Below are 27,870 nucleotides of genomic sequence, written 5' to 3'. Positions count from 1 at the left end.
GTGTAGATGTGGTTCAGAAAACATCCTGGTCAAACAACGTGGGAGAGGACATGTCAGTGATCTGTACAAATACAACTAACTCTTTGTAAACATTATTCTTGTTTGACTAGCGTCACTGCGAAAGAAACAAACCCTTATTTCACCCTCCAGAAGATGTTTGCTCCTCTCTTACTGACGCACGTTGGACATGCGTCATTCAAATCCATAGCACTTTATTTCTAAATGTAGTAAAGTTTTCAAGATATACCCATTATGACGGCTTTAATAATGGAAAAATGTGTGAATAACAATAAAAAGAAAGATGTCCCCATTTTCAGCTATGCTGAAGCATTTTGGGTTTGGCCATATGAGTCAAGCAAACTGCAATTAAGGAACCAAAAAACGTTAAGGAAAAAAAACGTACAACTCAGTAGTAGACTACGTGTTAAAGTAAGTGTTAAAATGTGAAAGTGGACAACATGTATGATTGTATTGACAGTATTTTGGGAGGTCTTTTCACATGATATGGTATAACAGACGTCAAATAGGTTGTTTTTGCGTATGGTGAATAAATCTGATTCTGCTGAGCAAGGTGAAGTTGCCCCGTCTCATTTATTTGTCCTGTTTGCAGAATCTATCGTCTGTCTACTTGGTACCAGTCGGTACCTGTAACACTTTGTGTCTCCTCATGCAACACCAGTCAAGTTCCGTAAGTTATGTTTCTCTTGTTTTCACATTTATATTTTCTGGGGGGTTTCCTGTTTTATTTCGTCACTCCCCTCTTCCCCTACTTTAAGAGTACTTGACTTCCTGCCCTTGTGTGTTTCCTTGTGCGTTTCCCTCCAGTGTGATTACCTTTCCCCACCCTGATCAGCTCCACCTGTTCCCAATTACCCCTCCTCATCCAGAGAGTATTTAGTCTGTGGGCTCCTGTTAGTGCTGGTTTTTCTTTGTACATCTGTATCAAACGTTACAACAATTTCTCCCTGTGCTGTTGGTTGCCTGTTTTTTTTTTACTCTGCTAGTCTCCAACTGCCTTTTAGCCTCACCCCCATTTTGGATTTGTTTGCCTGTACTTGACTGCCTACCAGTGTACCGAACCTTTAACAGTAAAGACAGTTTTTTATTTAGCTGTCCAGGCCTCGAGTTGTGCTTTTTAACCCCTTATCTCATCTCTTAACATTTCATAGTCAATGTGAGGCGCTTTGTTTCTCTCTGCAGCTGTCCTTTTGAGTCTCTCACCGGTTTGTATGTGTCTCTTTGAGTGTTGTTTTGTAGGTTTAAACTTTGGGCCCCTGTAATAAATACAGACGCTGTTAACGATACTTTCATTAAGTATGGGAAAAGGTGTTTTTCTTTATATTTAAGAGGATTTTGAGTTGTTAGGACTGACTTGTCAGCATGCCAGAATAAACACAATTTCTGGAACAGAACTTGATATATTGACCCTGATAAAGGAATTCATTTCACATCACTTGAGACGCTATCTCAAGAGGAGTGATCAAACACTCGGAGCAGCTCCTAATCTCTTATTATTCTTGTACATTCGAGCATGTATGAAAACATCTGCTCCAGCTGAGAGTGTCAGTAGCCTGTGAAAGCACTCTCTCACCGCTGGACTTCCCAGAGGGCACAGCGTGATGGGAGGTGTGATTACATTACAGTCTAAAGGCCCTTTCCCACTGAACAAAATACCCACTGACACCCAGTTTTTGTCAGTAGTCATGGATACGTGTCGGCTCCAGCTCCGCTCGGCAGAGATAGAGATGTGACAACCAGGCGGACACGCTCATTTTTTGCCCCTTTTCTGGTACAATGCTATATGATGCATGTTGAAGATAAAAAAGATGACGGATAAACCCCAAAGGGATTTGGACAGTTATTACAATTTGTTAATTTACAAAAAATACAATCAATATGCTCTCCTCAAAGCTACTGAACTAACCTCCTGTGCCAAAAACATAGAAGGGCCTACTCCTCTACTGGCAATGGGAAAGGAGTCTAATGCTTATTGTTAGCCGGTTTCCCCGTGTTTAAAAAACCTGCATATATGTCTTAATTTTGGTGAAAAAAAGGGGTGTTAAGTAGGCCATAACATGATCGTATAAAAATAAGTGCCCGGGGTCCTGAGAAGCACAGCAGTCTGCTCATCCACCCTGCCTGGTCAAAAGAGGAAAAACACACAGCTCTGTTACAGCCTGAGGCTCAGCTTCTTCTCTCATTGTTTGGACGGCAGGTGTCTTGCTGTGCGTCCACTCCGGTGCAGAAACCTTCATCCTTCACTCATGTGTTGTGTGCGTGGGAACACCAGAGAGTTCAGGGTTAAGTGCAAATGAGAGACCGGTACAATGAGCGTCAAATCAGCCTAGTAGTTACACTTTAGTTCATGAAGATCCAAGTTGGCGTCCTCTCAGGCGTTCACCCACAAGTCCATGAGCCAGACTGAAACGTTTCTATCCTAATGGGAGTGGTTTCTTCCAGTGGAGGATTTATTGCGCCTATCTGCTTGTGTCAGGTAATATCCAAGTGCTCAAATGGTGAATATCCTTGTGTCCCAATATCTATGCTCCTTATTCCATTATCACAGAACAGAAAGCATGTGTGTGAAACTTCCAACAGAAATATACAAATCTTGGAGGTTGCACTGAGATGAGGTTGCGAAATTATTCATGTTAACTAAATGGATATTGGTTGGAGTTGTATTACCTCTTATCTTCCACTTCCCAGTGCCAGGATCCCTGTCTGACCCGTTGTGTGTTAACCTCTGTTTCCCCCGATCTCCTCTCCTCATGTGTTCTGTCATTCCCCTGTTTGTTATTGTATGCCATGTGTTCTGTGTTTTTCCTCTGCCTCCAGACACCTCCCATGGCCATACCCCTGATTGGTGCACAGCTGCAGACAATCCAGCTGATTACCACCTGCAGGTTGACACACCGGATCCTGATCCCACTAATCACCTCCTGGCAGTATATCAACCCTGGCCCTGCATTCCTGGGTCCTGCAGATCCCCGGTTCTGACAGGCTGTGTTGTCCGGTTACCAACCTGCTTTCCTCGGAGATCACCCAGTTGACATAAGCCTGCCATCCTGTGTCGGACCGAGGGTACCACACAGTCGATCTTGTCTGCTGTCCGGTGTTGGCCCACGGGAAACCACACCGTTGATCCTGCCATCTGTCTGGTGTCGGTCCACACTGCCGACAGACACCGCGACCGGTCCTCCGTCGTACGGTTCGGTCCGAACCCACGCAACCCGGTGTGGAGCACGGGGATGCGCACACCTCCCAGCTTGGATGAGCCTATACCCGAACTAGTCCACTGTCCAAAATAAAGTCTGTTCTGTACCTGATGCCTGTCTTGTGGTTGCTATTGGGTCCTGTACTGAACTCCCGTGACACCCAGAGCCCCATTACATGATGAATCAGGATCATTTTGGGACAGCAGTCTGGTATTTTGATCATAAATGTGATGCTTTATGTGAAAGTGTACAACCAGAACTAAAGTTAACTGGTATGTTTATGGGACAAAAACATTTATTTAAAGTTGGGAGGATCAGGTGATGAGAGATGTCCTCATATTCTGTTAAATCTGTTTTTCATCATTTGTTTTTATTTGATTGCTGTTTACTGATTGGTTGTTTTTTTGAGTGCTTCTTGTGTTTATTTATTTTTGCTGTGTTTTTCTAAATTATGTTATTATAACTCATAGCCCTACAGGCTAATGGAAGCCGACACCCAGTTTGTGTGTGTGTGTGTGTGTGTTTGAGAGAGAGACTCTTCATGTTGCTTAACTTTTGTCTCTTCTCGTCTTCCACCTCATCGTCGATGCCTCGGCTGATAAAACTGATTTTGTTATATCAGACCAACACCCTCAGGCCGTCTTTTCCTTCCCTCCTTCTATACACACACGTCTGTTTGCCCACACTCTTACCTATTGATACAAATCAGGGTGATTCATCACTGATATGTGTTCACGAGTTGATACTGATGGATGGATTTATCAATCAGCACAGTGAAGTGAGAAGCATGGACCAACAAACGCATTGTGAAAATGTCTCTGTGTTAACTGCTGGCTGAAAACTAATTCAGTTGTTTATTTAAGGATTACCTGTACTTTTACAGCCAGATTAACACATTCATAAAGAGTCACATTAGTAACATGAACAGTGGTTGTATTGTTGGCTGGTGGCAGTCTTTTGCATGTACAGTAGGTACTGTGTGTGCGGGTATGTGGACTGGCGACAGTCTGTGTATGTAAAGTATGTGCAATATGTTATTTGCATTGTTTTAACAGCAGACACTGTATGTCTGTTTCCAAGACAAATTTCCTTCGGGACAATAAAATCTTATCTTATCTTATTGTATATTCAGGCTTATTAATATAAATTCATAAATCATCTGCTAAAATACACTTTTGTATTATAAGCCTCACAGTTTCACTGTATGATAGGCCTTACTGTATGTTACTGTATTTGATCTTCATCTGTCTTCCTAAAAAAAATGCATATTTCGTTGACTCGTAAATAAATATGACATAATACATTTTAAAAAGTGTGTGGAGAAACAAATGGACAAAACGGAACACTGTGCACATCTTCGATACACACTAACACACAGGAGGATGAATCCAAATCAATCAATATGTCAATCGCATCACTTTGTTTCAGTACAGGGGCGTCTAGAAAGTTGCTTAGATTATTTAAATCAATTAAACTGGTGTCCTAATTTACAGTTTTAGTTTTGGTTTGAATTTAATGAGTTTGGATAGAAGGATGCACTGTCGGATGTACTTTGTGAGATGAGTTTTTGTGATGCGCCTGAACACCCAGCAGGTGTTAACGTGGTCAAGAAATGAGGTTTGTCCTGCAGAGATCCATCAATGTTAACTGGGTTCCTGTGATCTCTTATCAGGACTAACATAACAAGATAACTCATGTATAGGATGTTTCAAAATCGGGGAAAAGAAACCTCTATATGTATAATAACAATGCACTATCTGCAATCCAGTAATATAATATACTGTACGTACATTATTCTGAAATGTCAGAACATACAAACAAGTTCTGACTGTTTTGTTTTAATCTGATCCTCCACAAGGCGTCTGGAGAAGATGCCGAGGCTGATAATAGTGACCGGCTATATTTTGTGGATTGCCTCACTGCTGGTGGATGCGGCTCAAAGGATCACACCCAGCCAAATTCTGCAGCATCCGTACTTGACATTGAGTCACCTTGGCATCTTCGACAACAGCCCTCGGTAAGTGCGTGCTTGGACGCTGTGTGTATTACCTTTTTGCTGACATGCTGTAGATCAGGGGTGGCCAACCAGTCAGAGACCAAGAGCCACATTTTTTACTGTGTTACCGCAAAGAGCCACATCATACACATGGGCACACATGAACATCACCCTATCCCTTCCTCACACACACACACACCTTTGCTCAGCCAGATTTATTGTAAATGTCACACACCAACATGATAATGACAGAAATGGACTCCTACAGTACTAAGACCACAGGCCAGTCATTTTCAACAATGAACATTGTGTGCACTGTCTCACACAGACAAACTCTCAGTTCAACCAAGTCCACAAACAAAAATATAATAATTTACAATAGTGTTTTTCTTTTACTATGCATGTTACTTAGTGGGACTTCTGGCATTCCTTGCCTTGAACAATCCTCTTCAAATCTGGCTTGTATTCCGTTGTTGCCACTCAAAGCAATTCTTTCACATGGGTGTCAGTCAGAACAGATCGATGCTTTGATTTCACGTGTTTCAGGGTAGAAAACACAGACTCGCAGACGTATGTTGACCCAAACATTGACAGTATCTTAAGCGCAGCCCGTTTGACATTGGGGTATTTTTTCATTGGCATACTTTTCCAGAACTCAATGGTCCGTTCCCTTAAAGCCAATTTTTTCATTTTCAGCTTTTATTCTGGAAGCAACGTACTCATTCAGGAAGTCGTGTTTATTGCCTACTGAGTACAACTGTCATGCAAATCACACAATTTGAATATTCAAGTTTTAGTTCCAAAGAAATACACTGCAAGAAACACTGCATATGTTTTTTAGTGTGCTCTATTTATTTGCTTGTTCATATTCTACATTTAATTATGTCATCATTACACAAGAAAACTTGGAAAAAAGGTATCATGAATTCAAATAAACAAGTATTCAAGATCACAAAGCTGTTCCATTTCTAATTGGAGCAGCCAACAACTGAGTGATAAACATTCATCCAACTTCCCGTCTCTTAGAGAGAACGGGATGGCAAATCAGTCAGCGCTGATGTCACCTCCGCTCTGTCGTTGCAGTACGCTGCAGATCCTGTTTGTCTCCCCTGAAAGAAATCCCATCTTGAATATAAAAGCGTTGCACTTCAAGTACAGTCTGGTGTTGAACCAGTAAATAAACGAACATAAGAATCCACTTCAGTCGTAATCGGGAGTCATTCAAAGGTAGTGTTCTGTTGTTCGTTATGCCTTCATGGAAGGTGAGAGGGCTACAGCAAGCTGCCCAAGCGAAGGCGAGCTAGTGGCATGAGCGCACACGGAAGGCAATCCGGTCTACAGTGAAAATGTACCAGAAACGTGGGATGAATATGGCTCGAAACAGGAAGTATTCAGTCATTGAGATATCCTCACTTTTCAGGGGAATGAGAGTATGAGGTGTTGTGTTACACACTGTACAAAATAAATGAATGTGCTGTGACTTCAACTGCAACCAAGTTCTACATGTTGTTGTTGTTGTTTTTTTATCTCTATGCTCAAGAAAGAATAACATTTTATAAGACTTAAAATAATAATTAAAAGAAAAATTAAATTAAAAGAAAGAAAAAATAAATCTGTATTCACAAAAATATATTAATTGAATAATAGCTTTCGGTCTATATTTTGCTTAATGTTTGCTAAATCGTGTAGAAATAGGACAAAAAGTGCAAAGCATGCAACAAACCAGGACAACATGACAAACGGCTCACTATCAGGGGGAGAATAACAGTGTCTGTGTGATGCTAAACTGCTGATTTTCAGTTTTGCCTTTTCACTACATGTGGAAGTTGTGGAAGTGGCAAATAACTCAGGTCTTTAGTCTCTAATATTTTGGATTCACCGCTGCGATACAGGTCGTTCTAAACAACGTCGTATTGCTAGCGAGTCCACGCTGGTTCAGTACGAAGGTTTGTCCTCTGCGGTAAGCATGCTAGTAAGCATGCTAGCAGATGATTCGTGACTCGACGGCAGCGTTCGAAAAGTCAGTTTTTCTCCTGCGGGCCTCACACTATTCAGGTCAGAAATACAAGCTGCGAAGCTAAGCTAACACGAGGATGCGAGAGTAGTTATCCTGTAGCCATACAGGTACAGCAGCATTGGTCCAGTGTTGAGCTCCAGGGCCCTACATTGTCAAAAGGCATGCTGAGGGCCTCACAGTGTTTCTAAAAAGGGAAAGAAGAAAAGGCAGATTTCAGGTTTTAAGTTCGTAAGTAGCCGGATGGGGAAGAGACAATGCTTTAGATTCAGAAATGAATCACTAACTAGCAGGAGAAATGTGAGTCTTACCTGTCTGGCTCTCTGGAGAAGGAGCATGCGTGGAGTGGCACTTGTTTTTCTAAAATGAGAGGATCCGCTGAATTAGTGCATTGGAGAAGTGAACTGTATGACCACTGGTTTGTTTCTTTGTCTATTAGTGTTTTTTTAACTTTTAATTATTTACAATTTCTGTCGCTGTGCTTTGCCACACATGTTTCCTCGGGTCAAGACTGGTGTCTTCACTAACACAACTTATATAACTCACATAATGTTTGATGTACATATTACAAGTTTCATGATTGCTGTAACTTAGATACAGCTTATAAAAGCTCTGTGCCACCTAAAAGTCCCCCACAGAGGAGCAGCAAGAGCTCTGATTGGCCAGCTGTGGACAGGGAAAGATAGCAGTAATCATGAGAGCTCTGTCTTTACGTTACCTTCTGATTTAGTCGATAGTGCAGACTCCGGTCTGACAGCCAGGGGTGCCGAAGGGACTCTGCGGCGCTCATCCTCCAGCTCTTGCTCTTCACCAGCAGAAGGGTGATGAAGTCTTTGGCTTCGTCGGAGATGTCCGTAAACTCCTCCTCCTCAAAGTTCCACTGACAGGCCAGGATGTTGTTCAATGTCTCGTTGTCATCGTCCCCCAGGAACGGAGACAAGCCACTGAGCCTGGACCAAGAGGATATAGAGTTCAGGGATGCTACTGTGAGTCTATATATATATATATATGTATGTGTATGTGTGTGAATGAGCATCCACAACTCACAGCATGTAAGTGATGACGCCAAGGCTCCACATGTCAGTGGGGAATGAAACAAACTCATAGTTGATGACTTCAGGGGCTAAAAATTCAGGTGTTCCAAAGTTGACCCTGAGCTTCTCCCTGGGTTTATACCTGTCAGAGGACAAGCAGAAACATAAGAGGTGTATCTGGGGCTCAGGAGGTCCTGTTATGAAAGATGAGAGTTAACGATGTAAATGTAAATAGATGTCATATTTTACCTCCTGGCCAGGCCAAAGTCAATGATTTTAATCTTGTTAGTTACTCTGCTGACACAGAGAATGTTCTCAGGCTGCAAAGGAACAAAAGAGGAGGATTATGGGGGAGGAAAGAACAATGATGCATCCAAGGTGACCAAGTGGCAGTAATAAAAAGTTCTGAGTGGACCTTTCTTCCACTGGTATGTAAGACAATTAAAACATCACACCAGTGCATGTTACTCTTCATAATCAAACAATAGATACATAAATGGGCATTAAAGTAGTTGCAGAATGTCCTGAAAAGCAGCCTTGATAATTAGGAACATGGCAACAAGAAAAGCTGGTATTGGAAAACAAAATTAAAGTAACATTTGGAAAATCAGAGGGATATTGCTGATTGTGAGAAGGTTTACCTTGAGGTCAAGATGTAGGATGTACATCTTATGCATGTACTGCAGCCCTTCACAGATCTGGCGTATAAACAGCACCGTGTCCAGCTCCGTCAGGTTGTAGTTCTCATCAATGATGCGGTCAAACAGCTCCCCTCCCTCCACACTACAGGAGCCAGAGCTTGTAAGTATGTTGTATTGACGAATGAGAACAAATACTGTGTACACCCAGACGAACGCACGTGCCCCCCCCCCCCCACGCCCCCCCCCCCCCCCCCCCCCCCCCCCCCACTTACTATTCCATGACCAGGATGATGTCATGGCGCGACTCAAAGGCGGCGTACAGCTGGATGAGGTTGGCGTGGTTCAGCTGGTTCATCACCTGGATCTCATTCCTCACCACGTCCTGAGAGACAAGCAGACAAAAGGCATGAAACAAATACGAGTCAATGAAAAACCTACAGGTTTTTTTTTTTATGGGTTATGCACATAATATGCTGAAAAACCATAGAAGAAGATAGTGTGTGTGGAGGGATTTTCGGAGACTTGAGACTGGCAGCTGTATGGAAGTCCATTACCGCGAAAACCAAGAGAACCATCAGTCTGCATCCGACCCCGCTCTCTGAGGAACATCTAGCTCCTATTGTGATCCACCACCTTTTTAAAAAAATGTGTAAACATGTAAGAGGCTTCTGAACCCAGCATTCTGATGTGAAGCGTGGACAAAATGTAATGGCCTAAACACTGAAATGAGCTGTATCGCCATCCTTTGTACCTTCAGTGTAAAATAGGAGTCACTGCCGTTTTATTTTACTCCCCTGTTTGATAAAAAGGAGATGGACCTCTCGTTGCTTTCTCATCCACTCTCCTCTCTCGAGCCAGACTTGTAATGAAGTCCATTGTTGTGTGAGCTACTGTTAATATCAACTGATTTCTTGCAGCTGCTTCAAAGTAAATGCTCTCCACAGAAAAGCTACTGATATTGATTTAGTGTAGCTACCAGCTAGATGTTTTAGCAGCGCATTGTTTCTAAATGTAGCACTTGGAACAGTTCAGCATATTTGATGAAGGTGATGTACTTGCAGGATTCTTGCAATTTTGAGGTTGTACCCACATGGATGAATGCATTTATTTAGATTTACTTATAAAGTAAAGTAATGTCAGCCAAAGAAATGTAATGGAATACATTACATATCAATAGTTTGCACATTCCTGCACAACACTGTGCAGTTCTTTTCTTGCTTCTTGACTTTTGCAGTACTTGCTTTTCATTTTAATTACAACGTCTATTGTTATGCATCAAAACACCAAAAGACAAATTCCTTGTATGTGAAAAACTACTTGGCAATAAAACTGATTCCGCTTCAGATTCTGATGTAAAATTCGCACAATTTTGCAGGAGGAATTGCAAAGAGGATGCAGCTACTGGATAAATGAAGATATGTTGCCATTGGCTTTTCCAACACAGTCCTTTTTGTCATGCATGACCACTGGCAGCAACGTGAGCTATTCAAAAGGCTTATTCAAAAGAGCCATTTGAATAGCTCTGATGATAATATAACCACAGAGCTACTCCGACATCTGACCTCTCTCACGTCACTTTCGAATGTCTACGAGCAAGAAAGACACAATAAGGCTGAAAAAAGCTGCCACATGCCCTCTGGGCTGTTGAGCTGCATCTATTTCTAAAATGTAATCCTTTTATGGTGCTTAGCAACAATGGAAGTGACCGTCCATTAGACTGTCTGGGGAAACAGGCATCCCGATGCCATTGTTAAACACACACATTCTGCTTCGTAGTCAGCATTCAGCGGCCGATCATTACTGCACCTTCTCTTTCTGGCTCCTGGCTTTGATGATCTTGGCAGCCAACATTAAACCGGACGAGTTCTCTATGCACTTGTGGACTTGTCCAAAACGTCCCCTGATGAAAGAAAAGCAAAGCACATCGATGAGTCAAGCACATACATGGATACTAGCGGCAGAGTAGAAGAAGAACCATCCTAGATATTTGATTTTTTTATTTACAAAACACGTATTCTGCTGAAAGGATTACACAATGGACAGAAATAACTATTTAGATTTAATAATTTAAGAAATGACTCATGGTCAAATATACAATAATTGCTGGTTCCAGCATCTCAAACAACTAACTAAATTGGATTTTGGATTGTTAGTTGGACAAAACACCCAATTTTAAGACTCTCTCTAGCAACTTGTAATCTGGGAACAATAATCGATTCGTTAAAAAAAATTGATTCTGAAAATAATTATGAATCATCATAATGGCTCCCGCAGTCGTACAGTAATTAAGGCTGTATGCTGTGCCATCATGTCAGTAATTTGAACAACGTGCTTGCGTGCAGAGGGGTAATCTCCAGCTTGAGAGGCAGGATTTAGCACTCGTCTATTACATCAGAGAGGCCCACTATTTCACAAGAGCCCCTCTGGGGCTCAAAATCAAATGCCCTTTAGAGGGGCAATAAAAAGGTCTTTGAAAAAACTATTAGGCGTCCCCTTACAGGCGGGGAGATCCTCTGTTCTTTCATCAGAGAGGGCCGATTGTGTTGAAGTGTCTCTGGCTGAAAAAAATGAAGACAAACTCTTTCGGAGGTACTCACCCTCCGAGGACCTCGTCTCTGTTGATGGTGTAAAAGGTGGCTATCTGACTGGGTTTGGGAGTCACGATGCAGTGGTCGAAAGGTGCCAACGGTGGAGGGCTTGACTCTGAAGAAACCGCAAAGGAAGACAGAATGAAACCAAGAATTTGCCGTTGCTGAAAAACAGAGGATTAAAAATAGCAGCATGCTAATGTCTCATTATCTGCTCTGCCAGCTGTGCCGACTGACATGTCAGTGACGCTCGAGCAGCCGTGGCGTAATGACATCGGAGCTGTTCCAAAGTCTGGGAAACGAAAACTTAAATGTCACCGACAAACAAACAAAGTCGGGCCTGTGTGTGGAGAGCTCGCAGCACATGAATACGACACAAAGTGGATTCATCTCAAACAGGTCCAGAGCCAGGATTTTGGAAATACTGAGGCCAGGAGTCCTGCATACATCGTTAAGGGATACAATCTGAGTCTGTGTCTGAACTGCAGGCATATGGTTGGACTATTTCATCATTTCGAGACCATTTGTCATTCGTGACTATTTATCTTGTATTTGAATGTAAGTGGTATGAATGAACATGTGCAAGAAAGCAGACACCTTGAAAAAAAGTCCATGTTGAATTGAATTAATTTATCAAGCCAGTTAGACATCGGTGTCTATCTTCTATCAACAACAAAAAAACATTTTATAAGGTTACATAAAACCATTTACACGACAGGATATGACCAAGTTAAGCCAAGGTCTAAACTTCAAAATAAAAGTTGCTCATTAATCAACTAATCCTTATTTTGGCAAAAATAGTTACACACCTGATTCCAAACTAAATTGAAAGTTACACATGATAACAACTTAAAAAAACAACAACATGCATTCCCTACAAAACCAAGGATATGCCCACAGTGCTTTCTTGGACTGTTTCTCAAACATAATGTCTTACCAATGATGAATTCCTTCACTGCTGACTCTCCCTCCTCCCCCTCCTCGTCCACCTCTGTCTTTACATCGTCAGATTTGGAAGCCAGAGGCTCGTCCCCGTCAACCACCTGCCCGTCATCACTTTCCCCTTTACTGTCTTCCACTCTGCTTTTTTTGAGGTCGTCCTTCTCCAGGTCCTCTTCTGTGACATGACGTTTGCTGCAAGTGGCCACATCGCCGACTTCCTCAGAGCTACACGTGAAAATAAAAGAAAAACATTGAGCGCCTGCATTTTTTACTTCATTTAATGTTGTTTCATTTTTCTTCTCCCTCCCCCAAAGAATTTGTCTTTTAACTGACTTCTGTGATAGATCAGAACGATAAAGAAATAAAGATAAACACAATGATGACACAGTTATCGTGTCCAGAGTTCTATTCTAAGACAGAAATGAAAGCATGAAACTGTGATCGGCGAGAACTACCTCTCCTGTGGTAGGACCGCGGTCTTGCAGATATCTGCGATGATGCTTGGGGCCTTTTCCGATTTTGACGAGTCTTCTGTCTCCCCTATATGCTTTCTCGTCGCGTCGTCCTCCACTTTTCCAGCCCCTTCTTCCGCCTTGTCCTCCTCTTCCTCTGACTCGGAGTCATCAAAGATACCCCCCTCCTCTTCCTCCTCTGTCTCCTCGGTTGCCTTCTTCCCGTCCTCTGACTGGGCGGCAGAGGTGTGTGGTCCGTCCAGGATCAGCTCCGCCGACTCCTGTCTTCTTCCCCCACTTCCCCTGTCCTCCCCCTTCTGACTGTCGGCCTCGGCCCTTCCATGGGAATGCTCAGTGTTCTGCCTGTTGAGCTGTTCCACCTGCTCCTGCAGCACAGGCTCATTCTGCACGCAAGTGTCTGACATGGGGAAAACAAAGCAAATAACCATAAGCGATGTTTGGCACTCAGGATGGACGTTTTACTGCCATTGCATTTAAAACTTCCAAAAGTGTAGTTTTCACTGTGTTTTGAAAATGCCATGGATATAATTCACTCATGGTATATACTAGTATGTATTTTATGCAATAGTTAAAAATAGTTAAAAATGCCAAATGGAAAAAATCTGCTGATATATTACTAAACTTCCAAATATCAGTATCTAAATTGGCTTAAAAAATCCAGCATTGGTCGGGCTATAGTCCATATCTATTCCAGCAGATCGTCGAAGGATAAAGATGCTGTGTACGTCTCTGTATAAACTCCGGCGATTGGAGGTCGAGTGTCATTTCCTGTTTGAGCCTACCTGTCGAGTCAGCGGGTCTCCTCTTCTTCTGGGCCTTCGAGCCCTTCAGGCTCAGTTTGGCTTTATCTTTGTCATCCTTTGCCTGGTTGCAGAAAGAAGAAATGAAGATCAAGCATTAGACAACAGATCTACAAAGGGTCAGATATGGACAAAACTTGAGACAGGTTTAAAAATCCAAACTCCTATATTTGCAACAAATTCGTTTTCTCTTTTTCAAAAAGTAATTTTTCAGTCTGATTGCAGTCGGGAACAGCGTAGTCATATGTATGTGTGTTTTCATTTGCACATTTGTCAGACAGCAAGCCAAAGTGTTTGTTAGCGCTGCTGCGGTTGACCCCGTAACTCAAGCATAATGTCGAGAGGAACGGATGCCTCCTCCAGGAGAAAGAGGAGAGGTCACATGTCATCCGTAGCAGACGACATGCCGCACAACACAGGAAACTGTTACATTCTCTCTTTCCCACATCTACTATACAGTGATTAAAGGACATGAAATAAGTGCAGTATCCATGCATCACACTTTACAGGATGGCAGAAAAGAGGTTCAGGTGATCCCTGCTGCGGTTTCTCTGTTATTTAATATGTCATGAATCTGTTTGCTGAGCCACATTCCTGAAAAACTGCTTCTGAATCAGCCGAATTCAAGCACGCGAGATATTACAACTCACACGCAAACATACACGGATATCTTACAAAGACAAGGCAGTAAAAAGCTACGCAACGGCGCTCGGCACATTCTCAATATTGCTCCTAGAGATTAAGGATAACAAACATGCACAATGTGATGCAGACTAGGTGTGGCTTCGGAACCGGCCCGGACTAGACTGAGCCTGTGCAGCTGCAGTCCAGTCCACTGCTGTGCTGATAAAGACACCGTTTGGATAAGATAACCAGTCTGACCCGAACCATTTACACCTCAGAGGCAAATGACAATCACTGCATGAGGGAAAATCACTTAACATTACAGAGAATGACATGTTGAAGTACAGCAGAGCTAATAATAATACCACGTGTATGTATCAGAACAATAAGGAATGACTGGCAGCTTGATACTCAAAGAAGGAATCTAAAAGCCTTGGATTTGCAGCCTTGGATTTGCAACCTTTCGAACAGCACTTAATGCATCTGTCGCTATGATCACAATGCAATTAGACCTCTCACGATGTCGACATTGGCGACACAGCACACAGTAACAGAACCACCATGAGAACATTGCGCTGCACCTTCCTCAACGTATACTCTGTGTTGGAGATGAGAACAGACCACGAGATGAAAAAATGGATTTTGTGCAACTTCTTGCTGGAAAAACCTCGCTTGTGACGTTGTTAAATCTCTTACCTTCTTGTTCGCCTTCTTTCCGGGCTGTTTGAACAGCAGCTCCACCAGCCTGGAGCTCTTCACTACCTCCCCAATAAAGCAGATCACCTGCTGGGTGCCCTCCACAAGCCTCTCCACCCCGTCCAGCCTGCGTCCCTGACTCTCCATCTGCTCGCTGGCCCTCTCAACGGTCCCATGCAGCTCTCTGCACGCCGCGTGAACCCCGGACCCGCGTCTCCCCCCGTGGCCCTCTTCGCGCATCCATGCCAGATCCCGACCTATGCCCCTGACGTCCAGGGACAGGCCATCTAGCCGGACCAAGACGGTCTGCTGCATGCTGAGCAAGCGCTCCATCTGAGAGCTCAGTGAGTCCATTCGGCTCTCCACGCAGCGCAGGGCGGCGTCATGAGGGGAGCACGGCGATGGCGAGGAGGCTTGGGACTTGTCTGATCCATTAAGTGAGAGCTTCCTTCCACCAGTCTTCTGGCCATGAAGAGGATTTGGATCATAGACTTTGGCTAAAGAGTTGACCAGGCTGGAGCTCATGACTGATTCAAAGCAGGCCTCCTCACAGACTCGTAAACAAAATGAAACTCACTAATCAAGTCCGTTCACGTTTCACGCGGGCTCGATGGAAGCGGCAACAAAAAACATAATACCGGACAAAGCTACTGGCAGAAGGTAAAGCAGTGGAGGGAGAACAGAGATCTCTCCCTCAACACTGCGCCACTGAGTTGAGTTTTAAGAATAGCAAATGGCTGTACTCCAAATTAAAGCGCGGCCCTCCTCCGCGGACGTCAGGGACTGTAAGTGGCCAGTGATAAGAGCTGAGGGCTCTGGTGTGCAGTTGGGGATTGCTGTGGGTTAGGGGGAGATGCTGGAGAGGATTGCTATGTGACATTTGAGACACTTCAAAAGCCCTTCAGTCAGGTGTCAGAATCCCAAGAATCTGGGACTGAAATATGACGCCGTAAAAACAAATAAAATGTACAGCGGATAAAAGAAATGAAAAAAAAAAATAGAAGAGCCGCGGATCTTATGATTGAGGACCGGTGCAAAGTTTCAGCAGATGTAGGAGGAGTATACAGTATATTGTGCAAAACATGGATCTTATTTTCAAATTATATATGGCAGTTTATGGTTTTCACATCGTTACATAACAGGAAGTGGGGTGACAGGTGCGAGCGTGTGCAAGGCCCCAAAAACATTATTAACCACTTGAACCTCTGTTAAAGATGAAAGCATTCTGGGTATTTCTTAACCTCCTCAAATGCCACGAAGTTCTCACAACTGATTTGTTGGGGAGTCAGCAGATCATTGCATAATTGCCACAAATTCCCAAAGTCAAGACTTTCTCTTAAAAGAAAGTTAAGTTAAGATTACTTATATCTTGTTATTAATGCTGGACAAAATGCATTCTAGTAATTCTTCTTGGGATACTATAGCATTTTTCATGCACAAATGTACGATGTATACTTGCTACCAAGTTACCAAAACCAAAAAAACGGTGTAGAAATGGGGGGGGAAGAGAGATGCATGGCATGTAGCAAACGTCCCAAGGCTGGAATCGAACCTGGGACGTTGGAGTACGGCATGCGCTGTGACCGCTCGGCTATCAAGGCGCCAAATGTTGTATTTAAATACAATTAGCCTTTTTGTGGAAAGAAAAAAAGGTCGCTCAATTAATCTGAAAAAGACGGTTTTCACTTAAACATTTTTGCAAAGAGGAAAAGTTCATTTAAGGTTCATTTGAAGAAGCCTGCAACGTTCCCAATATAGCCCGGGCAACGTGAGGGACAAGACAACGGAAGAAAACAGGAAACAGGTGATGCCACTGACACCTAAGAGCTGTTGATACAGAGAGGCTAGTGGGAGAGGAAACTGACTTGCACATGTGTTGTTGCTGAGAATTAACAGGGACAAATTGACACAAACACACGTGGACACCGAAGTCCATATACACGAACAGACGGAAGCCATCGGCACTTCTTCACGTCTGACTGCGTGCATTGGCCTCAAGCTTTTCCACGTCTCGATACAGTGATATCTAGAGTGGGCAGGGGTGACAAAGCGCCAGCACTAAAATACTGGCACGCATCCGTCAGCACAGGAAAAACCTGACCTATACTCCGTCCCTCGCACTGTTCCCAGTACACACAGCTCGTCAGCTGTCAGGGTTAACACTCGTATCCCCGGTGCCTGTTTACCAGCTAAGGTGAGAATGAAAGAGGACACTGTGCAAGTGCAGCCAGAGTACATAGCCCGGAAATGCACTGAGCGGACAAAGGAGATCACTGATCAGGAAGAGCTTTCACGCTAACCTGGTTTGAAAACATGAAGACAATGTCTTGACATATAGCAGTGCAGTTCCTATGTACTGCAGCTATCCAGGGATTTAAAGGGCCACTTCACCTCAAATTAGCCTCAAACAATGTCTTCAACAGGACGGACACATGTCTTTCCAAATATCAGTTTCTAGCCATTATACACAGGACACCATTGTGAACAGATTTACTAAAAACTACTTTCAACTCACAATTGCCAGCCAACTGAATCTCTCTTTAGGACAAAAGAAGACCTTTCTCACACTGATGTATGTGTGAGAAGTATAACATATTCTATTTGGAAAATATGTTGCTGTTGAGTTGCGCAAGACAAACTACATGCCACAGGAAAAGCTGCATTATTTGCCTTTTTGGCCACTTGGGGGTGTTGAACTATAGCTATAAACACAACATATTATCACCCTGTAAAATTAGCATGGCAACATTAGCATGCATTAGTAGTCATGTAAGTCCAATATTCACTCGTCTTTTAGCTCTGCTTTTGTGTCTTACTCTGAAGCTGCTAAATGCTGCGATGTGTTTGTCTCTAACTTCGTCTATCGTTTGTTCTGGGCGAGTCTTTCCCACTACATGGTTGGATCCGCTGTTGACATTAAACATTGACTAAAGCAGCTTTAAAACCTGTATTCTTTCATACCTGTGGCAAGGGGCTTTGGTATAAAGTCACAATGCATTAATGGTCGCCCCATATGGATAACAATGGACTCAGTGAGGGAGCCGTTATTCCCTGTTGCCATATTCGCTCTAACCTCATCTGTTATTGTCTTATATCGGTCTCGCCACAACCACAAGATGTCTGAAAACGTGACAGATGGCTGATACAATTAAAGAGAGATTTTTGCATGATCCAGCACAAAAGGGGCTACGAAGAGCGATGGGTAAGAAGAGCAGGGAGATCGGTCTGGGTCTGATGCTGAGGTTCAACTGTACCCCGTTGGACAATCTCTGAAATCCCCAGTCAGAAAAGGTCACATGCTAAGACGAGAGCCAGCGTGGTATAGGAGCACTGTTTAGGAATGAGAGTGACGCGGCCTCGCCACTCTGCCCACACATATAGAGTTACTCAGCAGAAAGACACAGACAATACATAATGCTTATTCTGGTGCCACAGACTGTCCAGTAATCCAGCGTCGTTGCAGCTCAATGGACCGGACAACATGAATGCAACAAGCTTTAGCTCAGAGCCACAAGAATAGACCGTAGACAAACGCGTGCCTCACACTCAAGGCTGCTGTCCACATTCAAAACAACACTGTAGTTTGGCAAGCGAAAGCTGATGTGAAGGCAGAAGTGGAAAGTAAGTACAGTTACTCGAGTTAGGTGCACATTTTCTAGTACTTGTGTACTTCGATATCTCTACAGTTTGTACATTTTGCGGCACAAGCTTTGCAGAAAAATCTTGCGCTTCCATTTTGTCTTTCATAGAAATTAAACAGTGTGTTGACTTCATTTTGTTTTCACTAATGCTTCCGAAGCTGCACAATAGAGTCTTTTGATTGGATCACATCAGCTGTGATGCCAAATTGGGCCAGGGTTGTAAAGTAGGGGGGGGGGGGGGGGCAATGGCTCCTTCCCCACTTCCTACCCTCCCACTTCCGTCACACCCGTGTAGTTCGTATATAGTTTCTGCATCTAACACGTTTGTGACGCTATCCCACTGAGAATATCTGTCCAGAGACAAATGGCATCCCTGACCACAAAGGATTCACCATACCATCCTCATGACTCACCCACGCAGCCTTACTGAGACCAGAAATGACTGCATTCAAAGGGCCCTTGTCAACTTGTAAAGCCTGTCATTCTCCAGGTTCACCGCCAGCGGGTTCACCGCCAGCGGGTTCCCTTGAGCGGCCAACAAAGTACTCGTTGGTAAAGGTGTGAGTGGTGTTGCTCTTTAACATGTGATTGTCCGCTGTATATTATGTGTTTTATGTCTTATTTTTAGAAACAGTTGTATTATAGCTATTAGCAACAGGCTGCTAAGCTGAAACAATATCCTTTTCGTGCACAACTTTTATTTTTTTTTACACTTTTTAGCATTAGTTATTATTTAGACATTTTGACTCGTCATAATAGGAAAAACACAAGTGAAACTAATTTCAACAATGCGTCACTAAGTGTGCCGCTCAGCCATGACTGTGAGCTGGCGTGCGCAGTACCAGCACCCTCGGAATGAGCTCAACTGAATGGAATGCGGCCATTTATAATGTCACCAGTTAAACCTGTGTGCAATGACAAGCCGGAATGTCTGCTGTGAAAAAGGTCTATCATGCAATGTGCGCTATCTAGGCTACTTGTGACGTCTGTCCAAATATTCAAGCGCCATGTTTTTATAGCTGCACTATGAGATGAAGTGGAAATATTCAACATGTCTTGTTGAGGTCATGTTCAGGTCAGGTCATGACTAGAACTTACACGGTTCTTAAGAGTGCTTGACAATGCAAAATGCAGTGTTATTAATGGAAACAATGGAAGGTTTTTGCAAGGTTGAGGAGGTTATTTAAAATGTCTCTTTTCGCGCCGTATAATTCCTTTGTGCTTGATGACGAATGTCTGCTGCGTACATGACAATGGAAAGAAGGCTGCGCATTATCTCCGTAGCTCCACCTGCTGCTTTTCTATCTGACAAATGTACTTGTGTCACCACTGGCCGATGACAGTCTGTACTTTCACAGTTCCATGCGGGCGATAACATTCGTCCAGCTCCCTCTCTTGAGGCCTTGGACGGACACGAAAAGATTCCTTTCATGGAAAAGAGGGGCTGTGTGACGTCAGCGAAGCGTGTGTATATAGGCTACGTGTGTTTGTGCTGGATAGGGCGATTGGGCCTGTAAATATGTTACATAAGTATGTGCACAGACTCCTAAATGCATGCACACAAACCACTTCCCTCGGTTATCGTGAGTTGGCTGCTCGCTGTCAGCGTTATGTAACGTGAAGGCAACTGGGCGTGGCGGGACCGGTGTTTGAAAGGGGATTCAGGATAAATGGTGACCTCTGACCTCGTGGAATGACTGTCAATCCCACCCCCCCCCCCCAAACACACATGCAAACACGTACACGCAAGAAATCTGCAGGGCTTAGTGGAGAATTTAGGCAGAGGATCTTATATCTCCCGCTGTCTCTTAGTGTCACAGTGTCAACACAAACTGGTGGTGTAAAGTTGCAACTTGATAAAAATGATATCTAAGCATTTACTTCAACGAGGCAAACAGGCCCAAAGAAAGTAGTGATACGGAAGCTATTAACAGGGCTTCAATAATGTGGTGGTTAGAGACTGAGTCCTGGAACTAGAGGACCAAGTTCTATGTTACGGAGTTTAATACTCAGTGCTATAACTTCAAGGTATGTCACACGGTCGCCTTATTGTGCTACCATTTAGCGTTTGAAATCTTCACATGCAGCCCATTTTGTTAAATCAGACTACACTGCTGCACAAATGCATACTCCTTCTACATGGAATACCAAATTAAACCAAAAACAGACAAATAAAAGATACATGTACATGAATATAAGAGAAATAAGAGACTGAAAATCAATGACAAACAGAAAAAGAAGTGAAGAAATTGATAAATTAAACAATTGCAAAAGTATATCACCAGAATCATCCATTAATGTATTTCTGTAATAATTGTTTATCTAAAACAAAAATGGCATGGTAATTTGGTCAATATGTGCAACATTACTGTTGCATGATATACAAGTTGCATGCATTTATTGTACTGTTTGTAGTGCGTACTAACTTAACTTTGATTTGAATAAGTCCAACATGATGTTTCTTGTATAATGAATGTATAGTGAAGTTGCAAAAAACACAAAACTCCCTAAAAAAAAATCTTAACATTCGGTATGATTTGCAAAAAATGTCTGCAGCCATGTAAAGTGTACATGTTTACATGGAAGATGAAAGAGTAAATGAACTAAATCCTCAGCAGGCTTCGTGGCTTTGTAATTATAAGGAAGGTGCATTTCTGTCTCGCTACCACAGGATGGCAGAAGAGAGCCACCGACCCTCGAGTCCTCTTCCAACACAACATGCTGATGACTTCCTGTGTCAATTGGGAAGCCATAGGATTGCATTTGAGCGTCACTCCCAGCTGTTCTCTGGTTACCTTGAACCCTGACCTACTAACCCCCAACACACACATGTGTTCACACAAATAGTCAATGTTTGCAATGTATGATGACAGATCATAAACACCCAACGATGTGTCTTTATGTCTGTCCTCAAATTCTATTCAGCCTCATGTCCTCCTGCTCTCAGTCACTACCGCTGCACTCTCCAAGTAACGAGCCAGAAAACCAGCCCCGGATTGACATTCACTTATGAAAATCAACTTGCACAAACCACAAACACCGTGTCTGTTCATGTTATCATTTGTTAACTCCAGCAACATCCACACTTTAGCGAACACTAGTGCACTGACAGCCTTACAAACATGTTTTTAGAGAGGTATTGATTCAACTTGAATGTAACTCGTACTGTAGCTACATCCTTATATTTCCCCAAATCTATGTGCTGCAGGCCGACTGCCTTTCCTTGGGATTTGGTCTAGATGCACTGATGAAGGCATTACTGTAGTAATCGGTCCTGCGCTTATAAGCAACAGAACACAGTATAAATACTCAATGCAGTTGGTTTAACAGGTAACAGGCTGCAGAAAGAAAACACCTCTACTCTGTCAGTGTGTGTCTTTATTAGTATAAATGCAGTGATGTGTGCGGACACAAACTCCGTCTCTCCAGCTGTTAAAGCTGACTGATCACAGCTGTGATCAGCGGCCACCGACATCAGAAACAGAGGAAAGGACGTCTCATTTCTCCTTAAAACCTTTTTAGGACGCAAGTGAGGGAAACGTGGATGCAATTAAGAGACTTGGGATGCACTCTTAGTCACCGCACACCCACATCCAGCCACTTCCTGTTGACCTGCAATAAGCCCTTTCTCTCCGGTCCCAGTCACTTGACCGTCCCTGCCCACCTGCTCACCTGTTCCCAGTTTCCTCGTCAGCCCTGCAGATATTTAGCAGGTATTTCCATTATTTCCCTGCCATGTTATCAAAGAGGCAGCAGCGGCTGTAGTCTGTTATCTGAAACCTGGGATCTGAGACTTGCCTGTTTTTGAACTTCAGATTCTTGCTTGTTTGGGCTGCCTTTTTAAGACCTTACCCTTGTCTGCCTTATGTTTCCGCAAGCTTTTTTGCCTTTAATATGGTCAATAAATCCCCGGAACTTTATCTGCATTTTGGACCTATCCGTTGCGTTGCACTCACCAGCCATGAGTATTGTGTTGCTTTCATTTTTTTTGAAAGATTTATTATCGGCTCAGTGTATCATTACCTGATGCCAAGTGGAAGACAGTTATCCATTCTCAGAATTTCTGTAATACTAGCATGAAGGAGAAGCATGGCTCTTGGCACACATGGGACACACAGTAACCTTTTCATGCATTTGGTTTTCATTTCATATATTTGATATCAATCTAACCTAATAATTAAATGTCTACAACTCACCAAGGGCAATGGCCAGCAAGCACTTGCACTTGCACTTGTGTGCACTGAGTGTGTGTGTGTGTGTATTAGGCCCCGCCATGATGTATCAGCACTGGGCTGGTAATGAGTTATGCAATGGGCTGAAAGTGGACACCACCCGAGAGGCCAGAGGAGTACAGGCGAAAACAGCACATTCTCCCGGAGTCCTCATACCAGAGAGACACACAGGAAGAAGCACGGAGCCAGGAGAGCGGAGGATTACAAGTCTAAGTGAAATGTAGGTTCCCATTCAACGTGATGAACAAATAAAACTCACTGCAAGTCTCCTTTACACAATGTACAGAGAATCATTGCACATAACTGGTCAATGTACATTAAGGCACTGTTAAACTGAATACCTCGTGATTGAGTCAAAATATTCACAGCTTCAAAACAAACAAACCTTATAATGTACATATTTATAGTCAGGGCCAGCCACAAATAAAACTGTACACATACAGCCGGCTTCATGTATTTCAAGCAGGAATGCTGTAACTATGGGAAGACTGTCCTGTACGGAGTAAGATGTGTCCTTTAACATTCTCGTCACGCACATGAAATATATTTGACAATGTATCCAATGGAGTGAGAATTTCTTTAAGTTTTCTTTTTTATACTACAAACAAATATACTACAAGTTTTTATAGAGGGTGTCTTCAGGGGTCATTCCATCAAACACCAGTAGGTATCAACAACAGTGGGGGAAATATGACCTATAGTCCTGAGTATAATATAAATGAATACAAATGAGTTTGCTAACAGGAATCATTGGAAAGATTTTTATGCTTGTTTTGCACATAAGAAACACTTTTCTTTTATCAAATTATTTGATCAAATCAGGAGATTCCAGTCTTTCTGTTTTTTTTTCATCAATACTCCTCCTTACTTAACGTCCTGCTCAAACATTCAGCTTCAGCAGAAAACACTTCAAATGAAAGACTTGAATGAATATTTGATGTCTGTTAATCGCAAGCTCTAATAAAGAGAACACGAATACGCACAGTCACTTCTCCGTGTCCGTCTTTGTAAATAAAACTTCTTTAATCCATCACATGAAACTATCGCTGGCTCTGTTCCCTCATCCCTCCTCTGTTTTGTGTGCTAATTTCGTCCGAGTCATGTGAGTGTGAGAATCTGGAGCAGGACAAGCCCTTGTCACATTAGTCATGCTCACGCGCATTAACACAAGCTACACTTTAAACCTGGGGTGTCAAACATACGGCCCGCGGGCCGGATCCGGCCCGCCACGTCATTTTATGTGGCCCGCGAATCTACCAGCAAAAAAAAAAAAAATGGAAATCGCGCACGGCGGAGCTCCTCCCCGATCCGCCCACACCTCCACCAGCGTATGTGGCAGCAGCAGCCCCCCCCCGCCGACGACGACGAAGGAGCAGCAGCACCCCCCCCCCCCTCCCCGCCGCCGACGACGACGAAGGAGCAGCAGCACCCCCCCCCCCCTCCCCGACGACGACGACGACGAAGGAGCAGCAGCACCCCCCCCCCCCCCCCCCGCCGACAACCGGCCCTTTGGGGGCAACCATGATGCCGATGCGGCCCCAGAGCAACAATGACTTTGACACCCCTGCTCTTTAAACTGTACAAGCCTCGCACAGAACCGTTGTGTACTGTGTACTGTACGCGCCTCCGATCAGACATGCACAGCAGTGAACCTCTCTTCTTCATTTTGCTGCTGAAGTTAACTATTGTTTTAGGTTTAAGACTAAACGCTTCTTCACGTTGCCATTCCACGCACAGCCGAACGCACATAAATGACACAAAACTACAAATACAGAAAAGAAAAGAAAACATAAAATGCCCCACTTAAATATAATATATACTGTGATCTGGGTGAGGAGGGTGACTGGTAATGCTACACTGCACCAGTGACTGTTTGATAATGTAACCCCATTATTTGATTCAAGAGCTGTTACTTTAAAAGCACTTTAAAAGTGTTATTTCAGTATCAAGTAGTTCAGTTAAGTCGAATCATAAACTTCTGTGTTGCATGGACGCAAACAACAGAGCATATACAGAAGAGCTCAATCTGATCTCAGAGATTCACAGAAACGTGGGCTTTACTTCCTGGTTGACGTTTTACTGACGCTGTCGCTTTGTGTTTCCACAGGCCGGCGTTTTGTGTCTAAACCCGGAGTTGAAGCAGAAAATCCCTCCCAGTTTAGCCGAGAGACGACCCCACGTGTATCCAGGTTACTGGAGCTTTGGCGTGAATGAAACATGGCGAACAGAAATCGAGTTTAAAGTGATGAAAGTTAACTGAATGTCGGCTGAGGAAACAGGGTTGTTTCAGCACCTTGGACAGAGCTCACCTAAACAGGTTTAACCTGTTCTGCACCCAGGTTTCAACACGCTTTGATTCAAAGTTCAGACTCGACTTTAGATCACCTCAGATCAGTCCGATCTATGATAGACCACTTATTCACCTGAAAACCAACATGACATCACGACATGTTGACACATTTGGACAGGGTTGTAGAAATGATAAATAGACCGCTGTCAGAGGAGACAAGAGTCCAATAAAATGTTATTGAGCTGACACTGACAGGCTTTAACTGCTCGAATCACCACAGCTCTCACACTTTACGAGGAGGCAATTACATTTGAATTACGTTAACATAACGAACGCAGTGCGTCTAGCCTAGAGGCCAAGGCTCAAGTGAACAGAGTGCTATTGAACAGAACTAAGATGTCACTGCTGGTGATAAGTGTGACAAGTGTGACGCATGTGAGATGACGTTATGTTTTCCACTGGCTGTCCCGCGCTGGCTACGGATGGATGCCAAAAATTATTGTCGAAGCGACAATATTCAGTTCAACTTCAGCAGCTCAAGCCAACAGCCGAACTGACACAGGTGCCAGGGATACCTGAGCGGAATAGTTTCACTGCCAGTATACAGTACATTCCTGGAAAACAGATGTAGTCCGCACACACACAGACCAGATTAGTCAGTAATGCTCTACATTATCCAGTGGGAAGACCAGTTCTGAGGGGCGTTAGTCTGTTTACATTACCAGAAACACAAATCCTCTTCTCCGAGTGAAAGCAGAAACCAGACCACCCGCAGATAAAACCAGCATCGCTGAGCTCAGATTGTCCAGGGTCTTCTTTCCAAAGTCAAAGATATGATAATCGAGCCACCTGCATGCAATGTGTCCAGCTACTGCTCTGCTCCAGCAGCCAGAGCGTTTGCCACAAAGTATGGAGGTCTAACTGCAGCAAGATTGTGATTTAGAAAGTAGTCTGATTATGTGTACATCTTCCAATTCTTACAGTCCTCTAAATCTGTCCATTTATTATCAATGAAAACGTTTTTCGCCTTTTTAATTCTGTCCTTCATCTTACTTAAAAATAAAATAAGAAAAGGACAAGGCCTGAGCTGACGAACATGTCGACGCGTTCGTGTCCGTTGTTGTTCAACCACCAGTTTGTTTTACATATTGTGTAATATTTCAAAATACTGAAAGTGTGCAAAAAAAGTGCCAATAGTTGTAATGTTAAGAACTCTGGAGCCTCTGAGGCTCAGGGCTGGAGCGGGTCGTCCTCTAATCAGAAGACCGGCGGTTTGATTTCCGTTTGCCATCAGTGTGTGAATGTGTGCGTGTGTGTGTGTGAATGTTGACATGTAGTGTACAGCGCTTTGGGTGATCGTAAGATTAGTCCTATAGTCCGTCGCTCCTTGGCCTGACTTTCTGCCAAATTTCATTTGTATCTGTTAACGGGTGTGTGTTTTTTTTCAGACTAACAATCTGTAGACAAACAAACACGAAAACACAACCTCCATGGTGAAGGCCGAAAAGCAACAGCTGCGGTCAGAACTGTGAAAATGACAGAAAAGAGAAACTATCTAGTTTGAATTCCTTCGGCATTAAGGCAGCGTTAGTGGGGCTGATAACGTGATGACTTCCATTACTTCATTTCCGGTTCACGCGGGGCCTGCAGCTTGTCGGGCTCAGCCTTAATCCTCGACATGACACCAGGGTACAATAAACAAGGGGGTTCGCTTTACATCATTTATAACCACTCTGCTGAATGAACTTCCTGGCGTGTTCCCAACATTCTCCTGTTGATCGTGTGGCGCAGGCGCACACCGACGCCTCCTCTTGCTGTGTTTACCTGTACGTTTGCAGACGGTGTTTTCCTTCCCCTCCTCTTGGCGGAGAATAATTTCCACAGCCGTCCCCACAGGAAAGTGGCCATCAGACACACACTCCCTAATATCCAAATATCTTTATCCCTCAGGACGTTCTCCATGATGGAAACCTTCCCCTCTTCCTGCCCCTGCTGTCCCTGCCCTGCACAGGCTGCGTTTCCTATCTCACCCTTGTGGGCGAATCAGGTCTCAGGTGCACAGGCAACAAGTTGTCGACATGGGGCCACTCGGCGGCCGTTGATTAACAAAGAGTCACGCTCCTGTGGCTGTGCATTAGATACTCAGTCTCTTGCTCGCCACAGACACGGACAAGGACAGGGAGTCGTTGCCGTGTGAGACACCTGCCCACTGAGCCAACCATTCACCCGCCACCCGGCTTCCTCCCATGCCTCCCACCCCGGGACCTAAAAGGAGAGAACATGCCGTCTCCGAGACGAGAACGGGACAGGTGGTGTTGGGTTCAGGTTGTCGTTGCCGTACGTAGAATCACATGGTGGCATGTTAGTGAGACCCCGGCGGTATCCTTTAACTTCGGACACAGCACTTGACGGGCGCATGCGCGCTCCTAAGTATAACTGTCAGGCAGTCCCTCTTGCCCGTGTTTCTCCACACCTCACAAAAACGGACGCAAGGGCGTCGTGCGCATGCGTCACTGCCGACACCTGTGTGGCGCTTGGTTTGACCATTCTGTGAAATGTTGGGTGTGTATAGTAAAGAATTACACGAAGATAGAGAGGGAAATAAAAATGAATAGCTAAATTCTGATATTAAATATGAAAATAAACATAAAACACTGTTGCTCCTCTTATTTATGTTCAGTAGA

The 27,870-nt window shown here is 43.7% G+C and overlaps 1 protein-coding gene across 2 annotated transcripts; it reads right to left on the bottom strand.

Annotated features, from left to right (window-relative positions):
- Positions 1-5,532: 5,532 nt before the first annotated feature.
- Positions 5,533-27,416, bottom strand: mylk4b (myosin light chain kinase family, member 4b). Of its 2 annotated transcripts, none has more exons than XM_079157799.1 (13): positions 15,024-15,649; positions 13,686-13,767; positions 12,886-13,300; positions 12,426-12,655; positions 11,498-11,603; positions 10,707-10,800; positions 9,173-9,282; positions 8,901-9,042; positions 8,509-8,579; positions 8,273-8,401; positions 7,944-8,175; positions 7,537-7,585; positions 5,533-7,412 (listed from the first exon to the last, which is right to left on the bottom strand). In XM_079157799.1, the coding sequence occupies exons 1-13, from the start codon at positions 15,546-15,548 to the stop codon at positions 7,402-7,404; spliced, it is 2,196 nt and encodes a 731-aa protein (XP_079013925.1). In that variant the 5' UTR covers positions 15,549-15,649; the 3' UTR covers positions 5,533-7,401. The 2 variants fall into 2 exon arrangements, with proteins under 2 accessions (XP_079013925.1, XP_079013926.1); XM_079157800.1 differs by lacking the exon at positions 15,024-15,649 and adding an exon at positions 27,011-27,416 and having other exon boundaries at positions 5,541-7,412.
- Between the last annotated feature and the right edge of the window lie 454 nt (positions 27,417-27,870).

Source organism: Pholis gunnellus (assembly GCF_910591455.1).
Source record: "Pholis gunnellus genome assembly, chromosome: 4".
In the NCBI taxonomy this organism is placed as follows: Eukaryota; Metazoa; Chordata; class Actinopteri; order Perciformes; family Pholidae; genus Pholis; species Pholis gunnellus.
The sequence above is the reverse complement of the archived record's forward strand: the minus strand, read 5'-3'. Positions and strand labels throughout refer to the sequence as shown.

Excerpts from the sequence above, each read along its gene's own strand:
- mylk4b (XM_079157799.1), bottom strand. The coding sequence starts at position 15,548 with ATGAGCTCCAGCCTGGTCAACTCTTTAGCCAAAGTCTATGATCCAAAT. Across the intron at positions 10,801-11,497 it reads AGAGACGAGGTCCTCGGAGG|GGGACGTTTTGGACAAGTCC; the intron begins GTGAGTACCTCC and ends TTCTTTCATCAG. Across the intron at positions 8,402-8,508 it reads GACTTTGGCCTGGCCAGGAG|GTATAAACCCAGGGAGAAGC; the intron begins GTAAAATATGAC and ends GTCCTCTGACAG.